Raw genomic sequence first — 21,199 nt, 5'->3', positions numbered from 1 at the left:
TCTTACTTTTAGGACACTTGAGTTATGGACACTCACTACAATGAGAAGAACTTGATATTTACAGTAACAAACCTGTTTGGCTAAATATCCACGTATACAAGGTAAGGAGAGACATGAGGCTTGTTAATCTTTCCCGTCTGCAATGGCATTTTAAGGAAATATGAAGATGTACAGACATTAAGTCATATTTTGCATGTTTGAGTTTAAACAAAGCGGAAATGTACAGCTGGTTAATAATCACATAGACACTGGAACATCTTGATAGCCGAGTGGTTACAGTGCATGCCATATAACCTGTGTTCAATTGATACACATGCTATACTCCTCTCTCTCTTTCCCCCATCTGTCAACTCTGACTATAAAGCAAGGACCCTCTGTCTGTGTGTGTGTCTGTTATTTTTTAAATATCTCGAGAACCGTTCATCTGATCTACTTCACACTTGGTGTGGGTGTATTGCTGGGTACCCAATTAACTTGGCGTTTGGAATTTGGAGCAGTTTGCACAGTGTTGAATATTTATTAATATGAATGAAACTAAGCGATGGCACAATAAAGGCTGAGTAGGCCTACTTCTGAAGAGTTAAATTCATTAACGATAATAATGACGAGACGAGACAGCACTGCCGTCATTAAACGCTTACTGTGGCAATATCAACATGCAATATCGTTGACCAAAAAAGTTGCCACTAAAATGTAGTTAAGATAAAAACTCTTTATTTTCACTGTCCTCCACCTTTTCTTCTCCTCTCTCTCTCTCTCTCTCTCTCTCTCTCTCTCTCTCTCTCTCTCTCTCTCTCTCTCTCTCTCTCAAGCATACTCACACCCACCCAGGCACACGCCCGTTAAAGCTCTGCTCTACCGCTCAAAGTTCAAATTATTTTCATTTTGACCTTGTTGCCACTGACCTTGTAAAGGACAACCAATAAGATAAAGAGGTAGCCAAAAGCGGTGTACACATGGGCAGCTGTGGCTCAGGTGGTAGAGTGGTTGCCAACCAATTGGAAGGTTGGTGGTTCAATTCCTTGCCCTCAGTCCCATGTCGAAGTGTCCTTGGGCAAGACACTGATCCCCAAATTGCTCCTGATGCTGCGCCATCGGAGTGTAAATGTGTGAATGTTTATCTGATGCACTTGTACGGCAGCCTCGGCCACAGTGTGTGAATAGTGAATGGTTCCTGTACTAAGTAAAAGCGCTTTGATTAATCATTAAGACTAAACCATGCTCTGCGTCTATGGTAAGCCGTTTTAACATGAAATTGAAACACACTACTATTTGTAATTACATTTAAGATATATTTAAATGTACTAATTTTCATTTTAGATATCCAAAATGGAAAACCGATATCCACAATACATTTGTGGATATCTGCAATTGCATTGTTTCTAGTCATAATTCTAATTGTAGATATCTGAAATTGCATTTTTAATCGTCGTAATGGCAATTGTGGATATCCGTGATAACATATGTACTGGACAAAATGTATTTTAGTTATCAAAAATGAGTATGTATATCTGGAATGTTTTTCTCATTTTGGATATCTGATATTAAAATTATTACTAGTAACAATTGGATTGTAGATATCTGAGATTAGAGTTCTTCCTAGTAATTTATTCAACATGCCATATGAAAAGGAATAAAGACTTTGTCTCCTTCTAAACTAATTGAAAGCACAAAATGCACATTTTGCGACACCATAATTTAACTTAAGCCCTGTTTGCGAGGGACTAGTATTACCAGGGGACATCATGTGATTTAGAAATTAACCCTCCACGTCTGTTTCGTGCGGCGCATTCACACAGGATAAGGGAAGTCTGTCAGCATTGTGTTTGTAGAAAAAAGCAATAAAACAGGGTTTCAGGTTCTAAGCTTTTACATATAAGTATCCTCCATGACTCAAAAGCCTCTTGCATATTCTTGTTTTTCTGGCTCTATTCTTCAATTTTCCTGCCTGCTTTGTCCAGATCTTGCAGTTGAATTGTTTAATCATGACTGACAGTTTGATAAAATATTTAATTGGCTGGCTGACCTGCTTATTCACACCTGAGGTGAGATAAGTGTGATTGGTGCAGCCTTTGTAAAAGGAGGTGGGGATTCTCTACCGCCTCTCTCAGAGAGGTTAACATCAACATTTCAAACAGGTTGAAACCAGAAGCTTTGGTTGTGACAACCAGAAGTATCATTTAACTTTGAAAGCAGCTTTTCAGTGAAAAGGTTTCCTCAAACGAGTCAGGTCCAGGTGAAGTACAGTCATGTTGGAAGATCTTTTCCAGTCCTCCACTTCAGTCTCCCTGTTGGTGGCCATTGTGGGCCTGCTGGTCCTCCGCCTTTTTAACTCCAGCTTCAGCTCCAAAGACAAGCAGAGGGAGCCTCCAGGACCTTCTCCTCTTCCCCTGCTTGGTAACTTGCTTCAGGTGGATCTCAATAACCTCGACATATCCCTTGTTGATGTGAGTAATGTCTGTCTTAAACAATGTGGTTCTTTGTTCATTATGTTTATGTTTGTATTGGTCAGTGAATTCCATTAAATTACATCTCTTATATAGGACTGGGAATCTCACTTTTACCTTCCTCCATCTTTTTAGCTGTCCAAAAAATATGGACCAGTGTTCACAGTCTACTTGGGACCGAAGAAGGTGGTGGTCCTGGCAGGATACAGGACAGTCAAACAGGCTCTGGTCAACCATGCTGAGGAGTTTGGAGACCGAGAGGTCACTCCCATATTCCATGATTTCAACAAAGGAAATGGTAAGAATGGATTTGAGTGTATTTTATTTTTTTTATTTTATTTATTTTTTGGTTTTGTAACTTCCTTTTGCCCTACTCTAAAGAAGACAATGACTTTTGTTTCCAGGTATACTATTTACCAATGGTGACTCGTGGAAAGAAATGAGACGTTTTGCTCTAACTACACTGAGAGAATTTGGGATGGGCAAAAGGATTAGTGAAGAGAAGATCATTGAGGAATGTTGCTACCTGATTGAAGAATTTGAGAAACATAAGGGTAACATTATCTCTTAAAGCACTGCACAGGTTTAGACAGCATTCCCTTACACTTACTGTCTAACTCTTTTTCTCTCAGGTAAACCCTTCAACAACGCCCAGACAGTTAATAACGCAACTTCAAATATTATATCAGCTATCATGTTTGGAAAGCGGTTTGAATACAAAGACCCTGTCTTCCAAACTATGGTGGAGAGAGACAACGAGACCATCCATCTGACTGGATCAGCATCCATCCTGGTACTATAGAGTGATGTCAGATTGAGGGACTTCTGATTATTACAAGGACATTTTACAATGCTGCGCATATGACAGACTTGTTTAAACTTAATAGTTGAATTGTATTGCTGTTGTAGTCACATTAAATATTTGATAACTTAAATTTGCAGGTTGTTAATTTACTTGTTTTAATTATCTAATTTATAATTTCCTGAGACGTTTCCTGGAAAGAACAGTGTAATTTGGTACTAACAATAAGGAAAATAGGAAATTCCTTAAGTCAATATTTGTTTATTGGAAACTGTATTCTGAATAATTATTCATTATTTATAATTTCCCTGTGTTATGTTTACATTTTTGCATGTAAATGAGTTTGAATTATTTTTTTGAAAGGGTACCAACTGAACGGCTCCCATTTTATTGTCTTAAATTATACATATAATTACAATTAGAACCAATTTCATAATTGTTTCTGAGAAATCCTGTTGAAAATTATTAAACTCGTAAAACGAAGTGTTATTTTTATTTAATGTTTAACAACCAAAAGTAAAATGAAAACACTGATTGCATGGGCTTAAGATCTCATGGCTGTCATAATGTCACAATAAAGGTGTATCTTACATACATTAGATTGTTTGTTTGTGTTGTGCTCCATTACAGATGTACAACATGTTTCCTTGGCTGGGCCCTTTTCTTAAAAACTGGAGGGATGCGATGAAGAATGTGGAGGCCAACAGGGAGGATATAAAAAGCTTAATAGCTGACCTGAAGGAGACTCTGAACCCTGAGATGTGCAGATGCTTTGTTGATGCATTCCTGAGCCGTAAGCTAAATGTGGAGGTGAGCTATCTAACTCCAGTGAATCCACTCTTTGTCTGTTATTAATGTTTTTTAGATGTATGCACAAAGAAATCCACAGGCCCAGATGACATCTGTGCTTTTCTCTAAAAAACCGTACAGAAGTGCTAACCCCAGCATGGTGCCCAGGGGTCTGTGGAAAAAAAATCCATCATTCCAGTTACAAAACATTGCCCTACTGAAAATGATGCTCAACTGTGGCTTCAACTTTGATTGTGAAGAAATGCCTTAAAAAATGCATGGTTTCTGTACTCAGGCAGAGGTCAGTCCTGTACTAGAGCCATTCCAAATTATAATTAAGTACCCTTTCAGACTCCAGATCAATCAACCAAGGTGCCTCACATGGTTGTCAGCTCACCAGTTCTTGTTACATTCTACACAAATTGGTGTACAAATAGCCACTCTAGAATCACATTTTAAAATGTTCCGATGAAACTAATATCCTCGGCATATTGCACAAGAACACAAGTCCTAAATACATGGAGATTTGTGCCGTGGTGTGATGTCAACCCTCTCGTTTTAAATGAAGAACTGAGGAGATGGTACGGAGGGTCAGTCAGTGGGGGATCAAAGATCAGTCAGGTCAGCTCCTACAAGTTCCTTTGACGTTCACTTGGACAACACATTTAGCAGGAAGGCCCATGTTGAAAGTTTGTGTTCTTGTTTACAGCAGAGATTATACTTTTTATGCAGACTCGGGGTGTATGGGGTGCATGAAGAAAGTTTTTATTCTACCAGGCTGTATTAGAGATCGGATATGGGAAGTAAGCATGGTATTGCAATCTCTCTGTACAGTTAAAATCTAAGCTTGCTAGTTTGGTACGGACTGCCATGAAGGTTATGGGGAGGAATGAACACAAGTCCCTCCAGTCAATATACGAGCAGTCTGTTCCCAGGCAAGCACAGAGAATATCGTTTGACCCATCTCATATTCTCCCCTCAGAGTATGAGGTGTTACCCCCAGGCAGATAAAGTACCAACAAATGTAAATTCAACAGTTTTTAAAAACTCATTTGTGTCTACCTTGATTTTATATAATGTTGCTTGAAGCTGCAGGGGTTGTTCAATAGCTTAATGTTCTTATCACTGGCTAACTCATTGCATAGAATCCCTCTTTTTTGTATGTTATACTAGGAGTCTGAAATCAAGGATTCACACTATCATGATGACAACCTGGTTGACAGTGTGATGAATCTGTTTGCCGCTGGGACTGATACTACAGGAAATACACTTCAGTGGTGTTTACTTTTTATGGCCAAGTACCCTCATTTCCAAGGTGCAAAAACATACCCACATACGTATCTGGTGAAATTCCGCTTTTTCAGTGTAAAATTGGGATAAAGTGGACTCATATTTATCTGATTTTATGTGAGTCCAGACCAGGTCCAGGCAGAACTGAGCAGGGTGGTCGGTAGCCGACAGGTCCGACTAGAGGACAGGATGAACCTGCCGTACACTGATGCTGTCATCCATGAGACACAGAGACTGGCCAACATTGTCCCCATGTCCATTCCTCACAAAACCAGCCGAGACGTCACCTTCCAGGGCTACTTTATCAAAGAGGTCAGTCGCCCACACATTTTGTTTTTGTAAGATAATTTCTTTTGTCTGCTTTGGTTCCATGATTTGATATGATACACCTTGCTCTCTTCTTTTTTTTCTTCAGGGGACTACTGTGTTTCCTCTTCTTACTTCTGTCCTGCATGATGAGAGCGAGTGGGAGAGCCCACACACCTTCAACCCTTCGCACTTCCTGGATAAGAGGGGTACATTTATCAGGAGAGACGCCTTCATGCCCTTTTCTGCAGGTACAACAACTTTTATATAGATATTTTACAATTCTAAAGATGTGTTCCAGTTTAACTCACAGCAACTTTTTGTTCTCGCAGGTCGCAGGGTGTGTCTTGGGGAAAGTCTGGCTAGGATGGAGCTTTTCCTCTTCTTCACTGCCCTCCTCCAGCACTTTCGTTTCACTCCTCCACCTGGAGTTACAGAGGATGAACTGGATCTGACACCAGCTGTGGGCTTCATCCTCGCCCCTTCACCTCATGAGCTGTGTGCCGTCAGTTGCCAATGAAGAAGAGAGGAGCGTGGCATTATGACTACATGTGCCAATGGCATGAATATTGTTTTACTCACCCTCACACAGAGCAGGCTGTTCTCATTTACTGTTTACATGTAATACTGTATATAACCAACATAATTGTGAGCCAGGACGTAGCTGCCTCTCAAGATTTAGTCAGGTGCCGTAGTATAAAGAGCAATAAACTCCACGTAGGGAGGAGGTCAGGGTGGATGGATGGGTCAAACAGACACAGGAGTATTACCCATCAGACCTATGCGTGTGTACCATGTAAAAGCAAAAGTCAATGCTGACTTAGGCTACATCCACACTATTATGTTTTTATTTGTTAGGCTTACATACGTTTCAGTAATGGTTCCACCTCTACGTCGGTCCAAGCAAATAAATCCCTGGTCTTTCTTTTTGCCAATGTTGTTCTTTCTCCAGTATTTTCTGCAATTTCAACTTGTACATTCATGATTTTCTACCGCAGGAGGAACGTTAGACAATGTTTTCTGTTTACACCGGCATGCACATGCCCAATGTATGCAACTAGTCATGTGATATGCATTTTCAGACGTGTTAACTTGTTCGGAGATCATTTCTGATACGCAGCCTAAACGCTCAAAAATATACAAACTTTTGTATGAGGATACGTTGCATGATGCATAACATACTGAGCAGCCAGCAGGGACCTGTTGCACAAAAGTAGAATGAAGAAATCCAGGATAACTGAAAAAGCGCAGCTTGACTTAGTGTGGTCTGGTCATCGCGGCTTAATCGGTTGCACGTTTGCCGAGCCAGGATGAGAAAGTGAAGCTATGTCAAGCCAGGTGTAGATAGCTGGGATAAACGCACGTTCACGGCTTTCTTAAATAGACCACGGTATCGATCACAGATTTACTGATGCAGAAATGGAGAAGACGCGTGCGGCATATGTTTCACCTGCTGAGCAGCAGCTGTTAATGGAAAATTACAGGAGGTGAAACATAATATGCAAAAAGGAAAATACGGCTGTTGTTATCAGACAGAGAGAAAAAGTCCAACAGACAAAACAATGCGTAAGGATTTAAAAAGATCTACTTAGGGCCTACTAGTCACTCCACATTTTTACAAAGTTTTAATTGCTTTTAATATGCTTGTTTTGTGTTGGTTTTATTGCTGTATCTGTTTTTATGTGCTAAATGTGCTGGTTTTACTGTAAAGTGTCTGTAAAGCACTATATAAATAAAATGTATTATTTAGCCTACTTTGCCTTAAAAGTGAGCAGAGGGAATTCATGTTCCTCGGGCAATTTACCCTAAGGACTAGGCTTAATTTCAAACCCTTATTCATAATGAGAGAATATGTTTTACAACCATATCCACAAATCTATATAAGCTATAATTCTAAATATCTTTCTACAATTAATGTTCATACAGCACAAACATGTCTGGACAAAAACTAGAAAAAGAAGTAAGTGACTTCAATACACACTGTAAGCATATCTGTAAAACAATATAGCCTATTATTCATGTTTTTTTCTCACTCCCAAGCTCCAAGATGCGTGACGGCACCAAAATAAAAAGACTAAGAAGCCTTTGTGGCATTCCAACACATTCTCACTCCCATCTCGAAAAATACGGACGTTTGGTCAGGTGCCATTGTCGTCGTTATTGAAGCTAAAAGTCTCCTTTAGAGTCCGCTGCACGGTGTGGGAGGATCCCCCTGCCTCCCCCCGCCTCTCCATGTTGCACGGGGCATATTGACTGGGAGAGCAGCGGAGGAAAAGCCCCTTTCCTCCGCATTGTCCCACTTTATCTCCGGTGCATGTACAACAATTTCTTACCATCCAAACAACTGCAATAGTAGGATTTAAATCAAACTTGTGACCGCAATAGTGACAAGTAATGCATGTTAATAAAAATAAAGCAGAACACATTGAGAAAACAACGGAATAACTGTTAAACACGTTTATTTCGGATCAGAGCAGCAGCTGTTTCAACACATCAGACTCCAGGATTAATCTTAGCCCAGCTGTTAGCCTGCTGTGGAGTAGGCTAGCTGCAAAGAATACATCTCCATGGTTATTTGGCTGGGTTTAATTCAACCTGCTTTTGTGCAACCAAATCAAAGCTAAATTCATCCAGGATAAATTGAATATCCCGGCTTAAACCCTTATCCTGGTTTTGTGCAACAGGCCCCAGATGTCCTTGCTTAGGACATTGTTGATTGTTTTCTTTATAAATGGATGTATTTGTTTTGTAGGTTAAAATCTGTCATGGGTTTAATTTATTATATTGCAGAAAATGGCAGAAATCATATTATGAATACATTTAGACATACATGAGGCATATGAAGAGGCAAGTCTAAATGCCTTTTCGTATGCCTCATGTATGTCTAAAATTACAATAAAGTACTTTTGCACATTTCAATATAATTGGAACCTGTTTGTCCTTCTTCTAGACTCTAGAACTTAAAGTAGGCCTATTTCCAATGTTTTCTGAGGCTTCACAAAAGACAAGTGGCCTAGAAGTTTTAATTTTTAATTAATCTAATTTTAAGTATTTACTAAAGGGAAAATATATTTAAACAGATTTTTAATTATGATTTGGTCAGTTGACTGACAACCCTAAAACCACATGATCCGGGGTAAACCTGCTCTTCGCTGGCCTCGCACAGACAACACAACAACTTTTGTCATTTTGGAGGGCGGCGAGTTTTTTTTTGTTGCAGGATGGTAGGGGAAGACTAATGAATAGTGTCTATGTTATCTCATTACATATACCTACGCTCTCCGTCTCTGTAATATTCGGAATGATTGAGATTTCTCTTGGCACAGCTACCAGAAGACTTACAACTTTCAGACAGGTTGCTCACCGCACATTTACGTCGTCTCTCTCAATGGAGGCTGCGCATTAACGCTCACTGGAAAAGTGCTTCTACTAGCCTTCGCTGGTCTCCGTCCAGTGCAACGGGATCTGTTGGTCCATTATACGTCAATGGTATTTTTAGTGAGAGATTGTCGACTTTTACTCTCTAACTACACAAGTGAGTACACAGTGCACTAACGTTACATATAAATGTACTCACTAACACGAATTGAGACACACTGAATGAGGTAGCCAGAAATGATGCACTGGGCTTTGCGCCTTACCTCGCGGTTTTATCTAGAATCATGTGTAGGTGGTTTAATGCTTCTGCTTGCTTTCTACCTTGTATTTAGCACATGGTTCTTTTGCACAGGCTGCCGTTTAGCAGTCTTCAGGTTGGGGATCAGTCATTGCAGCCCAACGACGATTCTGTTTGCATAAACACGATCTGTGTCAGTATGTTCTGTGGGGTTAGAATATAGCTGCGTAGCGTTTCTCTCCGTTTACCGAAACACAACCAAGGTGGAGAGTTAATTCAGACTGTTGTGAACATCTAAAGATGGCTCTCCGTCTAAAAGGTGGATTTGGAACTAAAGACCTGTGAGATTGAGTTCACTGTGAAAACTCTGTTGTGAGACGTGAGGCTAACTTAAGTTTACCTTCCACGTTAAATATGTGCAGCTTTGTGTTTGTCTCCTAAGGACAAAGCAGTAAACATGTTTTAAGTTTAGCTGATACTGTATCCTCCGTTACTGAAAGGCCTTTTGCATGGCCTTGTTTTTCTCACTCCATTCTTGGAATTTCCTGCCTGTATTTTCCATATCTTGCAGTGAATTGTTTAATCATGACTGACAGCTTGATTAGATCTGTGATATTTTTTTTTTGTGTGTGGCATTTTAGACCTTTCTTGGATAGGACAGCTTAGACATGAAAGGGGCAAGAGAGGGGGAATGACATGCAGCAAAGGGCCACAGGTCGGAATTGAACCTGAAGCCGCTGCGGCGAGGACTGAGCCTTTGTACATGGTGCGCATGCTCTACCAGGTGAGTTAGCAAGGTGCCACATGATTGACTGGTTTACCTGCTTATTCTCACCTAAGGGTGAGATTAGTGGAATTGGTGCAACCTTTATAAAAGGAGGTGGGGACTCATTACCGCCCCTCCCAAAGAGGTGGCTGGGTGTGACTAATTAGGGCCCGAGCGCCGACAGAGGCGAAGGCCCTATTGAAACTGAGGGAATTATTATTCTTCTGGCAAATGAATCGCCTTTTTGAGGGGCTTAACATACTCAAAAACCCACCAAAATTGGTGGTTGCATTAATTCTGGTGAAAATTTACATATTTTAAGGGTTTCGGGAATAGGCGCACAAAAATGGCTCGCTAGTGCCCCCTACAAAATCATCCCATCAACTTCAAATTCGGTCTGTGTCATCTAAAGACCTCAACAATGAAAAGTTATTAAAAGAAAAACTTTTCATCAAACGGTGTGGGCGTGGTGTGGCGGCCATTTTGAGCATTTATCAATGAACAAATTAGTTGACGGAACTTTAGTGTACATTGTCATATCTGCCCAAAATTTCTCACGTTTGACAAGGATCCAGGCCTGAGGACATCTTCAGGGCAAAATAGAATTTTGGTCATAGCGCCCCCCGCTGGCAACAGGAATTCCGCCTTATATGACAAACATCATCCGATTTACATGAAACTTATGTGGTCTACAGGTGATACTGAGCCGTCCCCTATACTTTAACCACGCCCATGTACTTAGACCACGCCCCATGTTATGGCTTTTGGTTTGGCCCGCCCCCTATGCTTAAGCCACGCCCCCTTCATAACTGGTGACCCATTTAAGGTAGAGTCTTGTGTGAGGTATCATTGAACTCAGCAGAGATTTCCTTTTTCATTGGTCATGGTTTGGCCCGCCCCCTCTGCTTTAGCCACGCCCCCTTTCACAGCTAATGAACTGTATGATGTAGAGTCTTGTGTGAGGTATCATTGAATTCAGCAGGGAGTTCCCTTTTCATTGATGACGATTTCCAGTGTCTGAGTGCTGCAAAAATGTACGGTCGCAAGGAGCAGCGTCTGCCAGTAACACCGACGCGCGCAGAGGAGCAAGGGCCTGTCCAACGCTGCTTGCAGCTTTAATTTAGATTTTGTTCCTGACTGATAGCCGACCTTCATTAACCGTTAACCGACAAACAGGCAACGGAGTCCCACTTCACCCGTTCAGGATGCTTTGACGTACTTTCTGCTCTCAGTGTTCGTGGACAACTGCGGACTTGTACCGGTTGTGCAGCCTGCTGCGACTTTCCCGCTCTATATTCAAATAGTGATGCTTTTTACTTCAAAGGTTGGTTTCCTCGTCTGCCCAGCTGGATTTTGTCACTGCAGTGACTGTCACTGAAAATGTTTTTCAAAGAAGTCAGGTCCAGGAGACAGCAGGACCTGCAACACATTTTGTAGAATAATGTTCTTACTATTTGCAGATAAATATAATAAGAATGTAAAAGGTTTCCATAAGAGACCAAGTGTGTTTTGGTTTTGGAGTTTCCAGGGTTTTCCCTAGCCTCGTGAGACCGTCCTGATCTCGACAGCTCCAGTTTTCCACTCACAGATCAGTCTGGCATCTTGAGATTTGGAGCCGTTCGTCAAACGACCGACCAATCAGCGTTGGTTTTGAGGCGGGTTTAGGTGTGACGCACGCTTCTGGGCCTGAAAAGTGAAGCCAATGCGGAAGTGCCTTAAACCTGAATTCTAGCAAATTTACAGCAGTGGGCGACTCCCCTGGTTGCAAAAGGAACTCAGTTTCTATAGAAGCCAGAGATGGGGACTCGACTCGGACTCGAGTCGCACAAGTAGCTGACTTCAGACTTGACTTGCGACTCGACCCAAAAGACTTCAGACTTGACTCGGACTCGAGCTTCGAGACATCGTCAACAACCTGTTTTCATGCAATTATTGCTTTTTAAATAAAAATGTATTCATGTATTTCTATTTTCTTTTATTGGCGCATATACGGGGAAACGTATGACGAGCTGCATGTCCCCTGCCCTTTGCCATAATGTGCAACGTAACGCATGCGCCTATGTGCGCGCACTCACATATCAAAAAATGCATTGCCGATGGCGACACCAAATCCTCCCGGAGTTGTGCCTTTTCTCATTAGTTTTGCTTTCAATAACTTCGTAAACAGTGGCAGTAATCTAACAGCTACATGCAAGGTGTGTGGCACCAAGATAAATGAGGCCGGATCAACAACGTCGGACTTCATCAGGCATCTCAAAACGCACCTAAATAGGTCAGTCACTCACACACTAATGTGAAAAGAGACGTTACATTTAGCATATATATCGTCACAGGTAACAAGCTAACCATCGCAAAGTGTTGTGCTAATGCTGGGAACAGACACATTGTATCTTATAGTTAGTGGTTGCTGAGGCTAAGAAATCCATGGCGCACAGGAGGCGGGACGCACAGATCCCCCCCCAGGAACAAACGCTGTGTCGGGTGGGCAAACTCATGTGATGCGTAATTGATCCCGTGGATGATTTGTAGGCTATTAAGTGAACAAGGTGTACCCAGTCCACCAAACACTGGGCCGTCTTGACTGTCTTAATTCTGCACATAATTCTGTCGCTGTAGTCCTATTTACTATTTCATTATTTCATCCATGCGTGGCGCAGCGGATCCGTCATCTGCTGTGGAGACACGGGCCTCACTAACCTCTCCTCCTCTGAGTCGGGTCTCCCTCGCGCTGGACTCAGTTTCACTGAGCCTACTAACACTTAGAAAATAAATGGCATTACATCAGTGAGTTCATACTGCTTATTGTGCGTAATTTGGACTGACACTGAGATGCATGTTGTTCTGTAACTGGTGTGGCGCTGCCACTATTCTCTTGATTTCCACTTCGACATTAGACATTTGTTTGAGTGAAAGAGCCGTTACATTTAGCATATATAATCACAGGTAACAAGCTAACCATCGCAAAGTGTTGTGCTAATGCTGGGAACATGCAAATTGTATCTTTATAGTTGTATCCATATGATGTGACAGACTTAGGTTAATATTTCACCAGGTCCGAGGGCTAGAGGGATGTGTTAAGTAGACCCCATAAAGTTATCCTACAACTGATTTTGGTACTGTACTGTATGGATGGTAGCTACAGGACATGTTTTGAATTCATAAGATTTAACCATACACTGTTAGGGACAGATCAGATGGCCAGAGACTTGAGACTTGACTTGGACTTGTGGCAAAAAACTTGTGAACATCTCTGATAGAAGCTTATGGGAAAATGACCCTACTTCTCACTTGAATTTATTACCGTACTTCAATAAACATTTTTATATTGAGTTTATGGCCTCAATCGCTCCAGGTGAAGTACAATCATGTTGGAAGATCTTTTCCAGTCCTCCACTTCAGTCTCCCTGTTGGTGGCCATTGTGGGCCTGCTGGTCCTCCGCCTTTTTAACTCCAGCTTCAGCTCCAAAGACAAGCAGAGGGAGCCTCCAGGACCTTCTCCTCTTCCCCTGCTTGGTAACTTGCTTCAGGTGGATCTCAATAACATCGACATATCCCTTGTTGATGTGAGTAATGTCTGTCTTAGTGTGCCCATATTATGAAAAAAAACACTTTTTCTGGGATTTGAGGTGTTCTTTTGTGTCTCTGGTGCTTCCACACGCATACCAACTTTGAAAAAAATCCATCCATGCTGTTTTGAGTGAGATACGGTTTCTGAATGTGTCCTGCCTTCAGTTTCTGGGTGAGCTGTTCAAAATCGGCACGGCTTGTGACGTCACAAGCCGAAACGAGTTGGCTAACCGCAACCGTTAGCTCATAGCTAACGCTAGCATGCTACCTCGTTCTCAATAGCAAAGCACTGCTACAACACACACAAGTTCACCATAATCTACAAAAGAACTACTTACATGTGCGCCCTCATTTAGAAGTTTCCCAGCTAATCCTGCCTTGTAACTGACCGAAGTTGGAGAAACAGCCTTTCTTTTACTGTCTATGGAGCTAGCTAGCTGACATGATCTACATCTGAGCTACTGCATGTGCGAGTGCAATCAAAGATAGTACAGAAGAAGAAGAAGAAAAGAGGTCTCACTCTGTAGCTAAAACAGAGACCAGGTGAAAAGAGGATCTGCAGCAGTGAGAGAGAGCTGTGCAGTACAACAAAAATATGGTGTTTTTTGAAAATTAAACCATGTAAAGCTATTCTGGTACAACCTTAAAATACAATTATGACCCTGAAAATGAGCATAATATGGGTGCTTTAAACAATGCAAAAAAATCCCTCTGGTCGGAAAGCCCTTTTAGGGGATTTTTGCAGTTCTTAGAACTAAACGTTCCTAGAACACTTTTCGTTGTGTTCCGACAGGAAAAATTTGGGGATTTTTAAGTTCCTCTGGCCTCAGTAGCGTACTTGTTTAGCTCCTACTTCAGAGCAGGGTCTTTTCCCTTTTCCCTTTTCCTAGGTGTACTTGATTGGTCGAACTTATAAGTCACGCCCACTGCCAACGCGGAAACTTGCAGACAGAGCAACAACGGGACATTTCTAACAATTTTCACCATCTTATTCATCATTAAATTCACTTCTGACAACGTTTTAGGCGAGAAATTAACTGTTTAGATTTCAAATATAGGCAGTCTTGCGAAAATTGATGCTAAATTGACAGTTTGCTTTTTTCGGAGTTCAGAAGCTCCATCAAGTGAGGCGACAGCCAGCAAGCGCCTGCCCCGGCCTCTAGCTCGCCGTTCGGCCAGTCATGCTCAGACACCTCGCTGTGAGCTGGAGGTCTCTCAGACCGCTCTCATAAATAAGAGGCTTTTATTTCGCTGTTGACGGTTCGTTTGTTTAAATATCACAACACACCTGAACCTGTGGTTAACTGTCTTTTCGGAGTTAAACTCCACAAGCGTGTCCTGCGGCTCACCGACCGTCACACACACACACACACACACACACACACACACACACACACACGTCCACAGCGCAGCAGGCAGAGGCAGGGTCTGTTCCGAGTATAATAAAGCCCCGTCTGTGTTGAGCAAAACATTACGTGAATTACTACGAGAATGGACGTGCATTTAATATAGGAAAAGTGCACAAGTATTAGCATCATTTGTTGTTGTTGTTGTATGTTGCGCTAAGGTCTAATGACGATGCTATAAAGACCGTTGCCGTGCTTGCGTCACTCCCTTACCCCTCCTACCAGTCCCTATGGCCACTTGGCCAGTGGGAATGCAAACGGAAAAAAAGATTTTGGGGGAGAGTAGTTCTTAGAACTGCTTAGAAGTGTACTTTTCCTCTAAAAAGTACAAGTACTATCTGGTCGGAAAGCACCTAATGTGGTTCTTTGTTTATTATGTTTATGTTTGTATTGGTCAGTGAATTCCATTAAATTACATCTCTTATATAGGACTGGGAATCTCACTTTTACCTTCCTCCATCTTTTTAGCTGTCCAAAAAATATGGACCAGTGTTCACAGTCTACTTGGGACCGAAGAAGGTGGTGGTCCTGGCAGGATACAGGACAGTCAAACAGGCTCTGGTCAACCATGCTGAGGAGTTTGGAGACCGAGAGGTCACTCCCATATTCCATGATTTCAACAAAGGAAATGGTAAGAATGGATTTGAGTGTATTTTATTTTTTTTATTTTTTTTGGTTTTGTAACTTCCTTTTGCCCTACTCTAAAGAAGACAATGACTTTTGTTTCCAGGTATACTATTTACCAATGGTGACTCGTGGAAAGAAATGAGACATTTTGCTCTAACTACACTGAGAGAATTTGGGATGGGCAAAAGGATTAGTGAAGAGAAGATCATTGAGGAATGTTGCTACCTGATTGAAGAATTTGAGAAACATAAGGGTAACATTATCTCTTAAAGCACTGCACAGGTTTAGACAGCATTCCCTTACACTTACTGTCTAACTCTTTTTCTCTCAGGTAAACCCTTCAACAACGCCCAGACAGTTAATAACGCAACTTCAAATATTATATCAGCTATCATGTTTGGAAAGCGGTTTGAATACAAAGACCCTGTCTTCCAAACTATGGTGGAGAGAGACAACGAGACCATCCATCTGACTGGATCAGCATCCATCCTGGTACTATAGAGTGATGTCAGATTGAGGGACTTCTGATAGTTGAATTGTATTGCTGTTGTAGTCACATTAAATATTTGATAACTTAAATTTGCAGGTTGTTAATTTACTTAATTGTTTTAATTATCTAATTTATAATTTCCTGAGACGTTTCCTGGAAAGAACAGTGTAATTTGGTACTAACAATAAGGAAAATAGGAAATTCCTTAAGTCAATATTTGTTTATTGGAAACTGTATTCTGAATAATTATTCATTATTTATAATTTCCCTGTGTTATGTTTACATTTTTGCATGTAAATGAGTTTGAATTATTTTTTTGAAAGGGTACCAACTGAACGGCTCCCATTTTATTGTCTTAAATTATACATATAATTACAATTAGAACCAATTTCATAATTGTTTCTGAGAAATCCTGTTGAAAATTATTAAACTCGTAAAACGAAGTGTTTTTTTTATTTTTATTTAATGTTTAACAACCAAAAGTAAAATGAAAACACTGATTGCATGGGCTTAAGATCTCATGGCTGTCATAATGTCACAATAAAGGTGTATCTTACATACATTAGATTGTTTGTTTGTGTTGTGCTCCATTACAGATGTACAACATGTTTCCTTGGCTGGGCCCTTTTCTTAAAAACTGGAGGGATGCGATGAAGAATGTGGAGGCCAACAGGGAGGATATAAAAAGCTTAATAGCTGACCTGAAGGAGACTCTGAACCCTGAGATGTGCAGATGCTTTGTTGATGCATTCCTGAGCCGTAAGCTAAATGTGGAGGTGAGCTGTCTAACTCCAGTGAATCCACTCTTTGTCTGTTATTAATGTTTTTTTAGATGTATGCACAAAGAAATCCACAGGCCCAGATTTTTTCTTAAAGACCGTACATAAGAGCTAACCCCAGCATGGTGCCCTGGTGACGATATTACGAATCCCACTATGGCCAAGCCAAGACCCGCCCTTCAATAGCATTTATTGGCCAGGCGTCCATGCTTACAGCTGGTCCTATCCCCTGACCAATTGGCTATCCTAACCTTAACCACTCCAGGTCAAATGCCTAACCCCAACCAATCGAGCTGCTTCGTAGGGCGGGTCTTGGCGTGGCCATAGTGAGATTCTTAATTTCAGGGGTCTGTGGAAAAAATCCATCATTCCAGTTACAAAACAATCTTGCCCTACTGAAAATAATGATCATAGACCTGTGGCTTCAACTTTGATTGTGAAGAAATGCCTTAAAAAATGCATGGTTTCTGTACTCAGGCAGAGGTCAGTCCTGTACTAGAGCCATTCCAAATTATAATTAAGTGGTATTTTTCCTTTTTGACCAATCATGTCAGGGTCAACAATACCCTTTCCGAATCCAGATCAATCAACCAAGGTGCCTCACATGGTTGTGTCAGCTCACCAGTTCTTGTTACATTCTACACAAATTAGTGTACCAACAGCCACTCTAGAATCACATTTTAAAATGTTCCGATGAAACGGAACCCTAGGTCAATGGGGGATCATAGATCAGTCAGGTCAGCTCCTACAAGTTCCTTTTGGCGTTTGTGTTCTTGTTAGAGATTATACTTTTTACGCAGACTCAGGGTGTATGGGGTGCATGAAAAATTGTTTTTATTCTACCACGCTGTATTAGAGATCGGATATGGGAAGTAAGCATGGTATTGCAATCTCTCTGTACAGTTAAAATCTAAGCTTGCTAGTTTGGTACGGACTGCCATGAAGGTTATGGGGAGGAATGAACACAAGTCCCTCCAGTCAATATACGAGCAGTCTGTTCCCAGGCAAGCACAGAGAATATCGTCTGACCCATCTCATATTCTCCCCTCAGAGTATGAGGTGTTACCCCCAGGCAGATAAAGTACCAACAAATGTAAATTCAACAGTTTTTAAAAACTCATTTGTGTCTACCTTGATTTTATATAATGTTGCTTGAAGCTCCAGGGGTTGTTCAATAGCTTAATGTTCTTATCACTGGCTAACTCATTGCATAGAATCCCTCTTTTTTGTATGTTATACTAGGAGTCTGAAATCAAGGATTCACACTATCATGATGACAACCTGGTTGACAGTGTGATGAATCTGTTTGCCGCTGGGACTGATACTACAGGAAATACACTTCAGTGGTGTTTACTTTTTATGGCCAAGTACCCTCATTTCCAAGGTGCAAAAACATACCCACATACGTATCTGGTGAAATTCCGCTTTTTCAGTGTAAAATTGGGATAAAGTGGACTCATATTTATCTGATTTTATGTGAGTCCAGACCAGGTCCAGGCAGAACTGAGCAGGGTGGTCGGTAGCCGACAGGTCCGACTAGAGGACAGGATGAACCTGCCGTACACTGATGCTGTCATCCATGAGACACAGAGACTGGCCAACATTGTCCCCATGTCCATTCCTCACAAAACCAGCCGAGACGTCACCTTCCAGGGCTACTTTATCAAAGAGGTCAGTCGCCCACACATTTTGTTTTTGTTATGTTTTTTTTTTATATATGAGCCAACACTTTCAAAGTATTCTGTACTATGTATATTTATTATATACTAAATAAGATTATATAAGAGTAAGAGGTTAACCTGTGTCACCTCTTACTATGACCTGTGCAATATGTCATTTCTTATTCATCTGAATATCTGTATAAATTCTTAATCGTCTGTATATAAAAGAGATGTTTATAGTGTACATACTAATCATACTCTTTTGCTTATTTTTCTGTTTTGTGTTATATATTTTTTTTTAGGTATTGTATTTCTCTTTTATGTGTATTTTTTCTTATCTGTTGTATTGCATTTGAGCTGCTGTAACGAGGGAGAATTTCCCGTGTGGGATCAATAAATCTGTCTTTCTTGGCTTTGGTTCCAAGATTTGATATGATACACCTTGCTCTCTTCTTTTTTCTTCAGGGGACTACTGTGTTTCCTCTTCTTACTTCTGTCCTGCATGACGAGAGCGAGTGGGAGAGCCCACACACCTTCAACCCTTCCCACTTCCTGGATAAGGAGGGTAAATTTACCCGGAGAGACGCCTTCATGCCCTTTTCTGCAGGTACAACAACTTTATAAAGATATATTATACTTTTAAAGATGTGTTCCAGTTTAACTCAAAGCAACTTTTCATTCTCGCAGGTCGCAGGGTGTGTCTTGGGGAAAGTCTGGCTAGGATGGAGCTTTTCCTCTTCTTCACTGCCCTCCTCCAGCACTTTCGTTTCACTCCTCCACCTGGAGTTACAGAGGATGAACTGGATCTGACACCAGCTGTGGGCTTCATCCTCGCCCCTTCACCTCATGAGCTGTGTGCTGTCAGTCGCCAATGAGGAAATCCTAAACATGCTACATTGTTACATTTGCCTTTTATTCTGGCTTCTAGGCCACTGTTGATTATTTTCATAAATGGATGTATTTGGGTTTGCATTTTGTAATTTGTCAAGGATTTAATTTCTTATATTGCAAAACATGGCAGAAACATGTCATATTACTATAAATAAATGTTGACTTGCTTCTCGATATAGCCTATCCGTCACGTACAAAAATTACAATAAACTACATTAATATACCAATATTTTATTTTGATACCTTTTTATTTTTTACTTCTAGAAATAATAATTAAAAAAGAAAGTGGACAAACTTTTCTTCAATGTGTTCTGATGCTTCATGAAAGACAAAAAGTAGAAAACATATTTAAACTGCTTTTAAATTATGAGTTGGTCAGTTAACTGTCAACCCCAATGCTTCTTCTTGCTAACTATTGCAATACACCACACTTATACGTGTGTCAGTACTTGCCAGTACGTGTGTGGGCAGAATATGGAATTTAAATAGGTCGGGCTGATGTACCGGAGCTGCTTAGCTAGTTTATTTGATATCTCTGTTTACCCAAACACACCGAAGGTGGAGATTTAACTTCTGTTGTTCTGCCGTTGTGAAAATCTAAAGATGGCTCTCTGCCTAAAAGATGGATTTGTAACTAAAAACCTGTGAGATTGAGTTCAGTGTGAACATTTTGTATATCCTTGTTTTTCTCTCTAAGACTTTTATGCCTGTATTTTCCAGATCTTCCAGTTTAATTGCTTAATCTTCACTGACTGACAGTATGATTTGTTATAATCCTGACTGACAGTTTGATCGGTGCTGAAGACATGAGATTAGTGTGTGTGGGGACACTTGGTACAGCCCCACCCAGAGAGGTGGCTGGGGCAACATCAACATTTCAAACAGGTTGAAACTAGAAGCCCTGATTGTGACAACTAGCAATGCATCTTTTAACTTTGACAACAGCTGTTTTATTTATTTGCATATAGAGCGGGAAGTAATAACCGATCACAAATGGTCTCATGATGGATTTCGAGACATTCTACTGCCCCCAGACGGACTTTAAAACCAGGTGGAAACCGTCCCCAAGAATAGAGACTGACTGACTACTGCTGCAACCAGGTTGAACTTTGGGGGTAGTGCGCTGTAGATGTGCGCTGAACCCAGCACAGCTCAAACCATGTTGTGTCTGAAAGGCCCATCACAGTGTGCAGACTTTTCTCTGATTCCCCATTCACTAGCCTACTAGGGATGTGACGAGACACTCAGCTCACAACACGAGACACGAGATTGGGTTCACAACAACGAGATGAGATTTTAACACTATTTTATAGAAAACTTCAATTAAGAAATATGACTGGAAAAACAGTCTTTTATTGTGACACAGTTGTGGTGGACCTCAGGTCATCAAGCAGCTTGTTCCAGAGAGCAGGCCCACAGTAACTGAAGGCCCCCTCACTAGACCTGGATCTAATTCTGGGTACAGCTAGAAGACCTCTGCCTGATGAAGTGAGAGGCCTGATGGGATTGTAATCGGTGAGCAAGTCAGAGATGTAATGAGGACCTAAACCATTAAGTGCTTTATAAACTATAAGCAGGATTTTGAAAGTGATTCAAACTGGGAGCCAATGAAGTGATTTACGTTTACGTATATTCATTTCAGGAATTTGTATTAATTAATTGATGCTCAAAGCAATAGTGTGTAGTTTGTCTCCCCCATGAGGAATTCTAAGTAATGACAACAAAACTGTTGGTGCGTCCACATGATACAAGCCTTCCATGA

General features: G+C 41.0%; 2 protein-coding genes and 1 long non-coding RNA gene across 5 annotated transcripts; 2 read left to right on the top strand and 1 right to left on the bottom strand.

The window, feature by feature from the left end:
* Window positions 1-1,286: 1,286 nt before the first annotated feature.
* LOC144530769 (cytochrome P450 2K1-like) lies at window positions 1,287-6,569 on the top strand. Its single transcript, XM_078270484.1, has 9 exons — window positions 1,287-2,447; window positions 2,583-2,745; window positions 2,852-3,001; window positions 3,080-3,240; window positions 3,880-4,059; window positions 5,212-5,353; window positions 5,456-5,640; window positions 5,744-5,885; window positions 5,967-6,569. Exons 1-9 carry the CDS (start codon window positions 2,250-2,252, stop codon window positions 6,152-6,154), a joined length of 1,509 nt encoding a protein of 502 aa, XP_078126610.1. The 5' UTR covers window positions 1,287-2,249; the 3' UTR covers window positions 6,155-6,569.
* On the bottom strand, window positions 3,731-14,191 carry LOC144530770 (uncharacterized). Its single transcript, XR_013503147.1, has 3 exons — window positions 13,922-14,191; window positions 5,946-6,130; window positions 3,731-5,830 (listed from the first exon to the last, which is right to left on the bottom strand). It is a non-coding gene; the product is annotated as an uncharacterized LOC144530770 (long non-coding RNA).
* LOC144530768 (cytochrome P450 2K1-like) lies at window positions 11,736-19,664 on the top strand. Of its 3 annotated transcripts, XM_078270481.1 has the most exons (10): window positions 11,739-12,288; window positions 13,369-13,579; window positions 15,458-15,620; window positions 15,720-15,869; window positions 15,948-16,108; window positions 16,703-16,882; window positions 18,128-18,269; window positions 18,372-18,556; window positions 19,012-19,153; window positions 19,234-19,664. In XM_078270481.1, the coding sequence occupies exons 2-10, from the start codon at window positions 13,382-13,384 to the stop codon at window positions 19,419-19,421; spliced, it is 1,509 nt and encodes a 502-aa protein (XP_078126607.1). In that variant the 5' UTR covers window positions 11,739-12,288; window positions 13,369-13,381; the 3' UTR covers window positions 19,422-19,664. The 3 variants fall into 3 exon arrangements, with proteins under 3 accessions (XP_078126608.1, XP_078126607.1, XP_078126609.1); XM_078270482.1 differs by lacking the exons at window positions 15,720-15,869; window positions 15,948-16,108 and having other exon boundaries at window positions 11,736-12,288; window positions 13,403-13,579; XM_078270483.1 differs by lacking the exons at window positions 13,369-13,579; window positions 15,720-15,869; window positions 15,948-16,108.
* The last annotated feature ends 1,535 nt before the right edge of the window (window positions 19,665-21,199 follow it).

This window comes from Sander vitreus, chromosome 15 (assembly GCF_031162955.1).
Source record: "Sander vitreus isolate 19-12246 chromosome 15, sanVit1, whole genome shotgun sequence".
Taxonomy (NCBI): Eukaryota; Metazoa; Chordata; class Actinopteri; order Perciformes; family Percidae; genus Sander; species Sander vitreus.
The sequence above is the reverse complement of the archived record's forward strand: the minus strand, read 5'-3'. Positions and strand labels throughout refer to the sequence as shown.

What these genes read in the sequence shown, in the direction of transcription:
- LOC144530769 (XM_078270484.1), top strand. Translation starts at nt 2,250, where the DNA reads ATGTTGGAAGATCTTTTCCAGTCCTCCACTTCAGTCTCCCTGTTGGTG. An exon ending in GCCGTAAGCTAAATGTGGAG is followed by an intron (nt 4,060 to 5,211) that starts GTGAGCTATCTA and finishes ATGTTATACTAG; the next exon opens with GAGTCTGAAATCAAGGATTC. An exon ending in AGGGCTACTTTATCAAAGAG is followed by an intron (nt 5,641 to 5,743) that starts GTCAGTCGCCCA and finishes TTTTTTCTTCAG; the next exon opens with GGGACTACTGTGTTTCCTCT.
- LOC144530768 (XM_078270481.1), top strand. Translation starts at nt 13,382, where the DNA reads ATGTTGGAAGATCTTTTCCAGTCCTCCACTTCAGTCTCCCTGTTGGTG. An exon ending in CTGGATCAGCATCCATCCTG is followed by an intron (nt 16,109 to 16,702) that starts GTACTATAGAGT and finishes GCTCCATTACAG; the next exon opens with ATGTACAACATGTTTCCTTG. An exon ending in CAAGTACCCTCATTTCCAAG is followed by an intron (nt 18,270 to 18,371) that starts GTGCAAAAACAT and finishes ATGTGAGTCCAG; the next exon opens with ACCAGGTCCAGGCAGAACTG.